At 50.6% G+C, this 12794-nt stretch overlaps 1 protein-coding gene across 3 annotated transcripts in view; it reads right to left on the bottom strand.

The window, feature by feature from the left end:
• The window catches only part of Cdh4 (cadherin 4), a 500103-nt gene that overhangs the window by 47993 nt on the left and 439316 nt on the right, over positions 1-12794 (bottom strand). For all 3 annotated transcript variants that reach the window (XM_052722882.1, XM_052722884.1, XM_052722883.1), the window contains exons 5-6: positions 11379-11534; positions 7034-7178 (exon numbers count right to left, since the gene is read on the bottom strand). In XM_052722882.1, the coding sequence (XP_052578842.1) occupies positions 7034-7178; positions 11379-11534 (301 nt within the window). The remainder of the gene's footprint in view (positions 1-7033; positions 7179-11378; positions 11535-12794) is intronic.

Below are 12794 nucleotides of genomic sequence, written 5' to 3'. Positions count from 1 at the left end.
CAGTCCTCCCATGGGGAGATGGAAGGGAGATGGGAGAATGGGTCCCCACAAGCTCACGGCATAGCTACCCTGGAGAACACAGAGGAAAGGCAGAAGGTGAGGACTGGCATCCGAGGTTGTTGTCTGATTGCCACAGTTATGCTTTAGTATGTACACATGTACAGGGACACGCATACACATGCATATGAGCACACACATATTGTACATATATCCATAATTTAAAACAAGAAAGGAGATGGGTACATGGCCAAGGTGATTCTGGGGAAGGGGGCTCAGTTAACAGGGTGCTGTTCTGGGTAAGAGCCTGAACCCTAGTGTGCGATCTGTCACGGTGTGAGTGTGAACTGCCTCCCAGAGGGTCCTGTGTTGGAACCCTTGGTCCCTACTTGGTGGTGCCATTTTGAGAGGTTGTGGACACTTTTGGAAGTAGAGTCTATTTGGGGGACATGAGTCACAGAGGGGAGGCCTTGAGGTATTTTAGTCTTACCCCCTTCTCACTCTGCTTCCTTTCTGGTCTCTGCCTCCTGTTCCAGGGATGTGAGGAGTCCTTGCTGCATGCCCTTGCCATGGCAGAGCCCCCTCTGCATGCCTTCCTTGCAATGATGGACTGTACCTTAAGCTGTGAGTCAAGGCAATTCTTTCTTCCTTAAGTGGCTTTGCCACGGCAGTGAGGAAGGCCACAAACACCCCTCCCAGGCCTGGATGGTGCTGTCACTCACTCCCAGCTGGAGGGGAGTTCGTATCCTCAGGAAGGCACACATCTGAGAGGGGGTAAGGCCGCTAAGCAGCCTGGTGGGTGACAAGGGGCAAAGGTTCCTGACCTGGGCACTCCAAGGACTACAGGCAGGAACGTCAGCTGCTTTTAAATGAATCTTCCTACGTTTCTGAAGAGAAGTTAAATCTAACAAAAGCAACATGGTGAGTTTGGAAAAGGAATTAGTATTTTGAGTAAGACTGAACAGCAATGTCCTAAGTCACCTCTTATTAATGACACCTCAGACCCTCGTGGGAATGCTCCTACCTAACCTCCTGGTCCACAAAGTGGGTGGTTATATTTTCACTTCATCATCTATATTATATTACATATTTATTTTATCATTTATGTTTTCACTTTATCAGCATGGAAGAAGAAAAGCTTGCCTGGGCCACACCAGGGTCATGTGGTGGCTACACGGTAGTAGAGCTGGGTCAGCAGAGCCCCTGGGTTCCACACAGATGTGCAGGGGCAGTGTGGGGCGGGGTGCACTATCCCACCCCAGGACCACACTGTTGAGGGAAGGGGAGAAAACTCAGACACTATCTACCCCAACACCCGCGGCTACAGTTGCCACAGTAGTGGGGTCAATGGGACAGACACAGAAGGGATGGACCAGCACAGGGACTCGGTGACAACTCCCCACCCACGGATCGCTGGCGCATGAGCTGTGGATTTTGGGCTGTGGACAGGTAGTGCTGGGAGCACTGGGCACAACAGCCATGAACAGAAACCAAAAGGAACCTAGACATAGATATTTCACCTTATTTGAAAATTGACTCAGCATGTATCATGGACCTGCTGCTCAGTATAAACCCACAGAACTCTTACAGAACAGCAAGTGGAGAGCTTCAGGGGTCAGAGCTTGGGGAGGCATTCTAGCAACACCAAAGCCTTGTTCTTAAGAGAAAACTTCATCAAGAGTCAGGACCCTGCTCGCCAAAGTCCTGGGAAAACAAGCCACAGAGCCGGGGTAGCATGGGCAAGCCACACACAGGCGAAGGACTGTGGGCAGTGTGGGAGAGGAATTCTCAGAGCACCTCTGAGAACAATCTAATTAGGAGGCAGACAGAGACACGAGCGGTCACTGCAGAGGGTGCACAGATGGCGAGAGACATGGGACAAGATGCTGCGTGTCACTTGTCATTAGGGAAACACGTTCTCAGACTGTGTGAATATCACTGTGCACCCTCCCACAGCCGAGCGCAGAGGCTGGTGAGGATGCAGAGATGCCTTGCCATTCAACATGGCAGGCATGCACAGGGACGGCTCCTTGAGGAAGGGCAAGGAAGTGTCTTACAAAGTGACCTGCTGCTCACAAAATGCTATACCTAGATCCAAATGTTCTCTGAAGTCCCCTGTGTTAAAGAGCAGGTCTTCAGCATGGGGAGAGGGGAGCAGTTGGGAGGTGGTGGCACCTCACTATGGTCTGCTATGAAGTACTCCAAAAGGCTTGGTCCCCAGCAGGCAGATCTGATCACTGAGAGGTCATCAGATCATGAGGGCTTTGACCCAGTCAGCAGATCCATTCCCTGGTGAGCTCCTGGCTAGAAGGCTTTGCTATTAGTATTGGTGGCAGGAACCAGAGGTGGGGTCTGACTGGAGAAAGTAGGACACTGGGGTGTTTTTGAGGGATATATATATTTGAGACAGGGTTTCTCTGTCCTGGAACTCGCTCGGTAGACCAGACTAGCCTTGAACTCACAGAGATCCACCTGCCTTTGCCTCCCAAGTGCTGGGATTAAAGGCGTACACTACTACTGCCTGGCTAATTTATTTTTTATTAAGAGTTTTTTATTCATTTTACATACCAACCACAGATCCACATCTCATCCCTTTTTCCATTTTCCCCAACCTCCCCCCAACCCCTCTCCATTCCCTCCTTTGAAAAGGTAAGGCCTCCCATGGGGAGTCAGCAAAGCCTGGTACATTCAGTTGAGGCAGGTCCAAGCCCCTCCTCCTGCATCAAGGCTGTGCAAGGCGTTCCATCACAGGTAATGGGCTCCAAAAAGCCAGTTAATGCACCAGAGAGATCCTGATCCTATTGCCAGGGGCCTCTCAAACAGACCAAGCTGCACAACTGTCTTGAGCTGGAACTGCATAGATGGACCTTCATCCCAGAGAAATGAAGGTGGGTGTCCTCAAACATTCTACCTATGTGTTTCCTCTTAGTAACTTCATTTGTGATGGTCCCAAGCTGGAAATCACCCTGGCACTTCTCAGAGGGTGCCCAGCTAGCAAACTGTGGCAAGTCTGTTGCTTATACCATGGACCTCTGCCCTGGGACCCATGTGATGGCCTGGATGAACCAGAGCCTCATGCTGAGTGAAAGTGCCAGCCCTGGAGATCCTGAGGTTCCATCTTGAAAAGACAAAGATACAGAGAGAAGAACAGGACAGAGTTTGCCAGGGTGAGGGACAGGGATGGGTATGGGCTGGGGTAAGGCATGTGTCTAAAAAAGGGCAGAGTCGTCTTAAGGGGTCTGTCAGGAGCCACCTTACAGGAAGGAGAGTTTATTTCGGCTCACAGTTGGGGGATATCGCATGATGGAGGGGCAGCAGGAGGCCCTGGGAGGAGGGAATGCTGCTGGGACTTCTGGCTTCTTCACATCTTGATGAAACAGGAAACAGGGAGCAGACAAGAACTGGGATTGGATTATCAAACCTCAAGGCCTGTCCTCAGTCATCTACTTCCTCTCACAAGTTCCATATCCCTCAGGTTCTGTGAACCCATGGGGAGCATTTCATATTTACATCATCATAGGTCTTTTGTATCTTGATGGCAGGGGTCAGAGTTGCATGTGTGGCAGAACAGCACAGAAAGAGATGCATAGACACAAACACCTAGACACACAGACACTCACGCATACATGCACATGTATAGGCTCACATACAAATATAGACACACAGATATACACACACACAGACACAGATACCTAGACACAGACAGATGTACACACACAGACACATAGATACACATAGACACAGACACAAAGATATCAAGACACACAAAGAGTTCTGGTGACACTGGCCAGCCCTTAACATGGCTGTGGCTGCACTGATGCCACCTCCTAGGTGTGGCCCATGTGCCGATCTGGTGCACTCTACTGTGAGGGTGAGGCGAAGGTGGGGGTGGCTGGCTGTATTACTTCACGTGGCCACACATGAATATATATTTCCTCAACAGGCCCATAATTTAGACAAAAAGACATTTCTAGTGAATTCCTACAGTTGAGAGAAGACTGGGGTCGTGGAGGGGAGTGAGGTGAGCGCAGACTGCACATAGGACCCCGGGCTGCTTAAGAGTGGCCCTGAATGAACCCCGCCCTTGAATGTTCTCCAACAGCTTAGTCAATATTTAATCTTCTCCCATTTGTTTCCCATTAGGACGCACATCCGAAACCTCTCATTAGCCCATCTTTCCAGAGAATAATGACTAATTTCCGGCAGTAGCTCTCCTTTCTCCCACAAAGACCCTTCCATTATTGTAATTTACCGATGGAGAAGAAGAAATTGCAGACAATTTCCAGGGCCCAGGGACTGCTACGGGAAGGATACCACATCCTTGCCCTTGGCTGGGGACTGGGGAGAAGGGAAACGCCAGGTTAATGTGACATCATCAGGCCTCATCCCAGAGTTGGTCTGAACACATGACTCCTCCAGGGACCAGAGACAGACTCTTTAGTCCCAGGAGCCCTGAAAGCCACGCAGGACTTATACATAGTCCTTGGAAAGCTAGCTATGAGCAGCCTGAGAGCGGGGTTCAGACCTGTGAGGGCTCCCCTTGCCTGGCCAGCTCTGGGAATGACCCACTCTTGGATCTGCAGGCCCTGTGGATTATGGGGCTTTCTGAGAGGCAGTGTGGCAACATGTTGCTTGGTTTGTCCTAATGAGTCAACGCCAGCTACACCTGCTGTTTTTTATTATCATTATTTTTTCTGTTTGCTTTAAAAGAAGGTGTGGGAAGCCTGATTTGTGAGAGGAAGACCAGGGGAACTTCAGGCCCTTTAGATAAGGCCCAGGTCTCGGATGACAGGCCACCTGCCTCTGCGCTAACGAGAACACACCCCAGCAGCGCCTGCCCCTCCCTCCAGCCCTTCCATGAGGTGCCCTTGGCTGCTCTCATTCGTTTTCCTCAGTTGCTGGTAGCTAATTTGCCCGCCCACCACCTGTCCCTGCCCCTCAAGGGACTGCCTTGGGATGAGCTGCCTAAGGTTCCACAGAAATAATGTTACATCCTGTTCCCTCTGGTGACACTGGGGCTCGCCAGTGTCTCACCGTCCTGAAAGACAATCACTCGAGAATGCAATCATCTTGTTGAGACAGCAGTCCCCAGAGACGGAGCAATGACAAACTCCACCGGTGGAGGAGAGTGTGATAAATGTTTGCCCTCCTGCCCCAGCCAGATGAGGCTGACCCCTCATGGGGCCCACAGAGCTGGGGAAGCAGGTGGCTTCTTGGAGGACAGCCTGGTCTGGCTCTGCTTACATTTGATTTCCAAGAGGAGACTGCCTGTGTTTTGCCTGGTGCTCTGTAGAGGCCAGAGCTGGGACTGGCGGGTAAAGTACAAGACACTAGGTAAGTAATGAAGGAAAAGAAATGAGAGAGACATTTTAATGTGTCTGAGAAACCCATGTGGAGTGGCTTGCTGTCTGTCTTAACTTCAAGCTCACCTGGGTATCACGGGTTTTAAATGGCTATACCTGGTATCTTCAACAGAGGCTTCTGTGACCTCATCCATTCTACCCTTCCTGGGGCAAAGCTTGTCCAACGAGGTCCTCCCAGCCCTCAACACAGGAGACAGCTCAGTGGGATCACATAGGGATTTGTTAATAGGCTGACATCTTCTGAAGAGACCCAGCTATCGGGCCTATCAGACGTGGGGCTGGCTAGCACTCTGCACCCCTACATAGGCCTCCAGCAGGGTTGGGAATGTGGGTACCTGTATGGTGTCCTCCTTACACAGCTGCCTGGGTCTAAAGTGACCTCACTGCTAAATGGTTAGTGGTACACCTTCTTGTCAGTAGTTGTAGAGTGCAGAGATGTTGAGACCTGGCTTACAGTGAGGTAAAGCCATGTGTCCTACAGGTCTGTGGGAAGACAGGTTCCTGGGTCACTCCTCAGGGGGACAGAGGGCCTTGGCACAGGGGCTCACCTTCTGGGCTGGGAGAAGGGTTTGGCTTGTTTGGTGGGCCTTGGTCTCTGGTCTGGTTTCCTGACTCAGGTTGGCAAAGCTTCTTCCTTTCCTAGGCTCTCTTCCAACACATGTTCCCCTCTCCTGTGCTTTAGCTCCTAGGCTACATGTTACCATAGAGACAAAAAGACCAAAGGCCAAAGCAAAATCTCCTGCTCTAACGATCTAAACCTCACTTCTTGGAGCCTGACCCAGGACACAAACAATTAGAGCCTATCCCCTAATGACTCCTGGGCCTCAGCCCAGATGGCCAGTTTTGTGGAGGACAAGTGGTGTTCGACAATTTCTACCTTAAGGAGAGGTAGTTCAGCTGCTAACACGCTTGCCTTGTAAGCGCGAGGATATGTGTTTGACTTCCAGAGCCCTTGTGAAAATGCCAGGCACAGTGGCACATACTTAAAAATCCCAGAGCTGGAGAGGCACAGACAGATGAGCCCATGCATGGGGTTTGCTGGCCAGCCAGCCTAGTCAATGCAGAGAGTTCCAGATGAGTGAGACCGTGTCTCAGAAAACAGGGTGGATGATAACTTGAAGAACAACACCCAAGGTTAACCTCTGGCCTCCACATACACACTCTTACATGTGCACCCACATCGACACACACCCCAAAAACATTTACTACAAGATAAAGGTGAGCACCCTCCTCTTACCTATTCAGATATGACCCCATGCAAACAACCAGTGGCCAGGCAACTTCTCTTAATTGCTATAAAATATTTCCACTCCTCAGGAGTTTGTCCATTCATCTGCTGTCTTTCTGTCCTTAATGTTGATTCTTTCTTAAAACTTTCATATCAATTCTAGTCTGGTAAAAACTTTACTCCCTTGCCTAGGGTCTATCCTTTCTGGCACAATAGTCCCCTCTTCCCGTCTCCTCCTGCACCCAAGGTTTGAGCTCTGTCAGGCTATTCACTATTGCTACAGCACCCTCTCTATGTAGCCTCTTGGTACCCTGAGGTGTGTGAGGATGAGGATTGTAAAGACTTGGGCAATGTTGTGTGTTAATAGCGCCAGTCCCATGTATGGGTCCTGCAGAGTCCATGGGGTCCCCCAGAAGCAAATGCCAACACATCTGCCAAGCCTCACCTGGCTTGGAGCCCTCATCCACAGAGCCGTTGTAGACCTGGTTGATGAACTCGGGCCGGTTGTCATTCATGTCGATGACGTAGATATACAGATCAATAGGATTCTCCACCTTGTTGCCGTTCATGTCCACCGCGTGGGCTCGGAGCTGTGGGGCGACAGGCATGTCAGAACTGGCAGTCACATTCAGGGGTATGCCTGCCTCTGTTGTGGGTGGTCCCCCAGGGACTCACAGCACTGGGGTAGCACTATAGCTCTCAGCTCCCTGGGGAAGGGGGCGGAGACAACCTGGGTGGTGCTAAGGTGGGATTGACACATCCAGAAACATCTGTGAGCGTTGGTTCTCCCCTCTGCAGATGGGGTCATGTGAGCAGAAACAGGGTAACACCCTCTGTCTGTGCTGCCAACATCACCTGGAGTCCCTGGGTCTGACTGATGTTTTCACATGCCCGGGCTGGACAGGTGCCCTGCAAACAGGATTTTATGTCTTTTCACAGTGGCTGCAGCTAGGCCACGGGTGCCCAGTGGAGCAGTGGGGCCTAGATGATCTCCTGAGAGGTTGATGCAGGGAAGGACCTGGGGAGGGAGCTTCATGGGTCCACAGAGAGGCCTGAGCAAGCCTTGGGAGAGGATGCTGCTTTAGACGTGAGCTTAGGCCCATCTGTTTCTGCTTGCTGCATTGTGGAACCTCGCATAGTGAGGCAAAGGATGGCCAGAGAGAGACCATGGGGGACAGTCGGCTTGAGAAGGGGCTCCAGGCAGCTGTGTTAGGAGTTGCCCTCCAAATCCACCCACTCATTTATTCCTTCCCAAAGTGCCTACAAAGGGTCCACAAGCACTGGATGCTGTGCTGAACCTTAGACCAGAGGTAAAGCAGACAGGGCTGCTTGGGATGCCTCTCATCAGAGGTGGGTAGGGACACAGAAAAAGAAAGAGGCAATCTGTCTCTTAGGGGAAGGACAACTTAGTCACATGATTCTTCGGGGCTCTGCCCCATGGGATGGAGTGTTTAGGGAGAAAAGGAACACAGGCTTTCTACCTCAGTTTGTGACTGATTCAAGCTGGCCAGGACCCTGGGGACCTGCTGTGCTATCATTGGGCCCCGCAGTCTGCTCATCCTCTGGTAAGGTGACCCTGCTGCAGATCCTGCCTTCAGTTCTGAGCTTTCACATAGAGTGGAGGGCAATCACAAGACGTTACCTCGTTTCTGCAGAAGTGATGTCATCCTAACACCATGTCAAAGGTGGACACACGGGACCTGTCAGTCACAGACGCTCTATGCTCACCGTGTGCCATTTAATTTGTATGATTTGTCTCATTATTTTGAAATTCTTGTTATATTTTGGACCAGAGGCCCACCGTCCACTTAATGTCAGGACTAAAACTCCATGCCTGTGCTGTCGACAGGACAAGCTGGGGCAGGGGCAGCAAAGTGAGCTGCACACTGCTCACCACAGGCTGAAGGTGGTGGGCCTGAAAAGTCCGAGTTTGCTGACTCTTCTATTAGGAAGATTATTGGAGATGCAGAGGAAGGGAGCCCAAGAAGGCTCGCCATAGCTGGTTTCCTGCCTGGGACAGCCTGCCAGCAGCTGCTGTGTCCCAGAAGCATGAAAGCAATTTTGGAGATGTCCTGAAGCACAGGGCAGATAGAGCATTCTAGTGGGAAATCAGAAGACTTGATAGGGCCCTCAAGTCAAGGCCTCAGGGAGGGGAGGAAGCAGAAAGCAGAAACTCTTCAGGCCGGGGGCTTTCCGTTACAGACCATGATAATTAAAAATGAATCTGTCTAATCCTGGAAGAAGTAAGTTTAATCAGTGAGTGGCTTCCTTCTGTGGCCCATGAGGAAGCAAAGTGCTCTGTATCAGAGCTGACTCCAGGCGATCTGCCTCCCAGGGAAAGAGAGGGTGAGTGGGATAGGCTATGCCTGTTCCGTCTTTCTCCAAACTTTCAATCTCACATCTTGTTGAGGTCCTCCCTCTGGACTTGGGTGCAGATGTCTTTAAAGGACATGTTCTAGAGGTGATGTGTGCATGAAGCAGGCAGGAGAACAAGAAGGGGGGGGAGGTGTCTGGAAAGGGGAGGGATGTGGCCTGTCAGAGGGCCCTTGTCATAGCTTTGTCAAGTGTTACTTGGATTTCACAGTGAGGCAAGGCCCCTGGGGGCTCCCGGGCGAGGCACTGACCCTTTTTGGGTAGAAACCAGCGCCCAAGCTGAGTTCTTACCACCTGCTTGAGTCTGTTCCTGAGCCAAGCCTCAGCCCCAAGCATCATGCTAGCCCCGAAAATGAAGTCCAGGGCAGAGATCAGTTCCAACTATCTTTCCTCCAGTTGTTCAGCCTTCGAACAAAACCATCTTCCTGCTCAAAAAGGACACAATGACTTTCCGACTTGGGCTCCTGAGGGAGTCTCTTTCTCCACCCAAGCTAAGAAGATGACTTGTTTCCTCACTTCCTCTCCTTGACCTTGGTCTCCACCATGTGAGAAGCAAAGTGAGAATTTCCAGATGGCATGTCCCGGCACAGGCCAGGGGACACTGTTGGTACCAGCACCACCACTGCTTCTTCCCACAGCCTGTGTCTGGGTCTGAAAACCTGGAGACCCAGCCTTCCTCAGGGCCAAGAAGGATTCAATTGTTCCTCAGCTTAGAACTGTGTATGTTCCCCAAAACTTGGGACATGTTTACTCCAGCCACTTCTGTTTTCTGAGTACCTACCCCAGGGACCAACACATGTGGAATGCTCAAGAAATAAATCATGCACAGAAGGGTGGATGCGCGGTTAGGATGGTTAGGGTGGATGAATGGATGAGTAGACAGTGGCTGGGTAGATGGGTAAATAAATGGGCAGATGGGTGGATAGATTGACAGGAGGAGCATGGATGGATAAGTAGATGGCAGGATGGGCAGATGGTATGTGAGTAAGTAGTTAGATATTTACCTGGATGGGTAGATAGACAGGTGGGTGGCTGGCTGGCGAGTGGATGGGAAGGTAAGTGTGAGTGGATGGACAGACGGATGAGAAATGAAGTGAGTAGATAAGGGGAGGGTGTCTGGGAGGATCATGCTTTTTCTTGAAGTGTCTCTGAAAAGGGGCATCTGGAGAGCTGAAACCAGGTACTGTGAGCCTGACAGAAGCTCCTGCTCTGTGGACTGTAAACTGCAGCTGTAGGCTTGGGTAACTATCTCAGGGCAGGAGACCTTTGTGGCTCAGAAAGGGCAAACCACATTCCTGAGGTTACTTCATTAGTTCCTTTCGCATAGCACCCTGCTCCTTAAGACTCACTGGGGGTTGGTTGGGAAGGTCACCATTGTCAGTGACAGACTCAACCTCCTATAATCCCCCCCTCTACATAGATGGGCAGTGAGTAGCTTCAGGGCCAGGCTCTGTCTTTGTCTGAAGATATAGTGTGGACAACCTGACAAATTCTTGTGCACATGGAGCCTCCTTCTGAAGAGAGGAGGTGGATGATCACTCCTGAACAAATGGCCGTCAGACCGAGGACTAGCAGGGTCATCCTGCAATCAGCACAGAGCTGAAGCAAGAAGTCACAGGAATTAATATGACAGCATGGGGCACATGCCGAGAATTAAACCTTTGTTCTCAGATAATTGTCAAAGCACCGGGCATTCAACCTCATGGCATTTAGCTACAGGCACACACAACACTCCGACCACACCTCTCTTCTAGCCACCTGATAGGGTGGATATCATCACAACCATGCCACAGCTGAGAGCTCTTCATGCTGGGGAGAGACCTGAGTCCAGGGTGGCCTCAGTGACTCTCCTGAGACTCACAGAGGTCAAGTGCTGGGCCTGACCCTCACAGGTGCTGGAGCAGAGCCCAGGGGACCAGCCATAGTGTCACTTGGCCGTACATCAGAGAGAGAGGTGGGAACCTGGCTACCTCCCTCGTGTCCAAGGCTAGTGGGGGCAAGGAGGAGGCTGAGACCCCACCGCCTCTCTTTGCTTCCCGTTTCTCCTTTCTGAGTGACTCTTGTCTTAGAGGCTCCCAGAGAGACAGCATGTAGATTAAAGGCAGACGATGTAACCCAGGAATGGACTGGCAGTGCTAATTTAAAGCCCAGTCTGGCCTGTAAGTGCTGGGGTTGGGCCTGACAATCATCTTTGATCCTTTGTTGGGCAAGTCTGATCTGGTAGATGCTAGGGTCCTCCTGTGCTTTAGGACCTTGTGGCCAGATAGAAGTGTGCCTTGCTGCTGACACCCTACAGTGTGAAGGGTGTGGAAGACTGTGGAGGGGTATGAAACATTATGGAAGGGTATGCCGGGGTGTGGAAGAGTGGGCAGTCTATAGACTACCTGTTTTTGCCATGTTCCTATATGAATACTTACATGGTAAGAGGCTCTTTCTTCCCGGTCCATGGGCCGAGTGACATACATCCGGCCAGACATGGAGTCAATGCTGAAGACCTCCATAGGGGGCTGGTCCGCTCCCACACCTGTGATGCTGTATCGGATGGGGATATCATTGTCCTTGTCAGATCTGATCTGAAAGACATAAGAATGGAGATGTGAGCCTGCTGCTGGGGTGGGCTGGAGGGCCTGATGCTTGACCACTCAGAGCATCATGGATCACAGATGGAACAGCTCAGTAACATCTCTCTCATATTGAATTTCACTTGTCCCCTCCCTGACAAAGCAACCAGTCACTATGCCCTAAGGACTTCACTTCCCTTTGGTGGTCAAACATATCCTAGAGGAAAAGAGCCAATCCACTCTGAACAGGTTTTAGGTGTATGTATAATAAGGTAACCCATGTCTTAGTGTAATCTTTTAGAGAAAAACCCCTATTTACCATCTAATGCTTATGCATATGATTAAAATACCCCTTGTTGGCACAAAAGGCCCAAGTTTCCATACGTCAATCATAAGTTTATCAGAGCAGAAACCCACTCATACCCCACCCTACAACCAATGCCTCTTCCTCAAGGACTCAGAAAGAGTCTCCAGGAATACACAGGCTCTTGAGCACTCTGGCTCACACCTGCTGCTCCCTGCCTATGTCTACCTTGCATTTCTCTTCTGAGTAAAAGTCCTTGCCATTTGGGTATTTGTGTATGGTTCTTCAATCCTTTGAAGATGCCAAGAGTCAGAGACACAATGGACTCAGACAGTAGCCACGGGTAGCAGAAGGGCAGTCAGTGGACAGGGGACTACCCAGTGCCACCAACCTCATGTCTGTGGCTCATCAGGTGACAGGGAGGTACAATATTTCAAGATTGTTTTTCATTTTTATTTTTTATTTGAGACGGGGGTTCATGTAGCTCAGGTTGGCTCAAACCTATTACACAACTGAGAATGACTTTGAACCTCCTCCACCTCCCAGGTCCTGGAATGACAGGCATGTAACATGGAGTCTAGTTTGTCTAGTGCTGGGAACTAAACCCATGGCTTCATGCATGTTAGGCAAACACTCCACAAACAGCTCCATTCCCAGCTCTCAATATTTCAAGTCCTGGGACAAGCTGTGACGTAGTATGCCAGGCCACAAAGGGACACAAGTAAGGGCCACAGTGGCAGACTGAAGTCCTCATCCACCCAAGCAGGGATCTTGCTGGGTGGGTCACTTCTTTGCATGAAACAAGACAGGACTCCCAGTGGAGGCGTGAGAGAAGTCTGAGGACAGATTTTCTTTCCAGCTTTGTTTGTACACCAAACTGCAAGCTGGCTCCAGAGAAACCCCAATTCCAAGAAAATTCAACTTGATAGAGAACACATTTCTTTCTTGTGGTGATACTGTGTTCCCCA

The sequence above is a fragment of the Peromyscus californicus genome, unplaced genomic scaffold, assembly GCF_007827085.1.
Source record: "Peromyscus californicus insignis strain IS unplaced genomic scaffold, ASM782708v3 Scaffold_7__1_contigs__length_154581171, whole genome shotgun sequence".
Taxonomy (NCBI): domain Eukaryota; kingdom Metazoa; phylum Chordata; class Mammalia; order Rodentia; family Cricetidae; genus Peromyscus; species Peromyscus californicus.
This window is presented reverse-complemented; position numbering and strand designations above follow the sequence as displayed.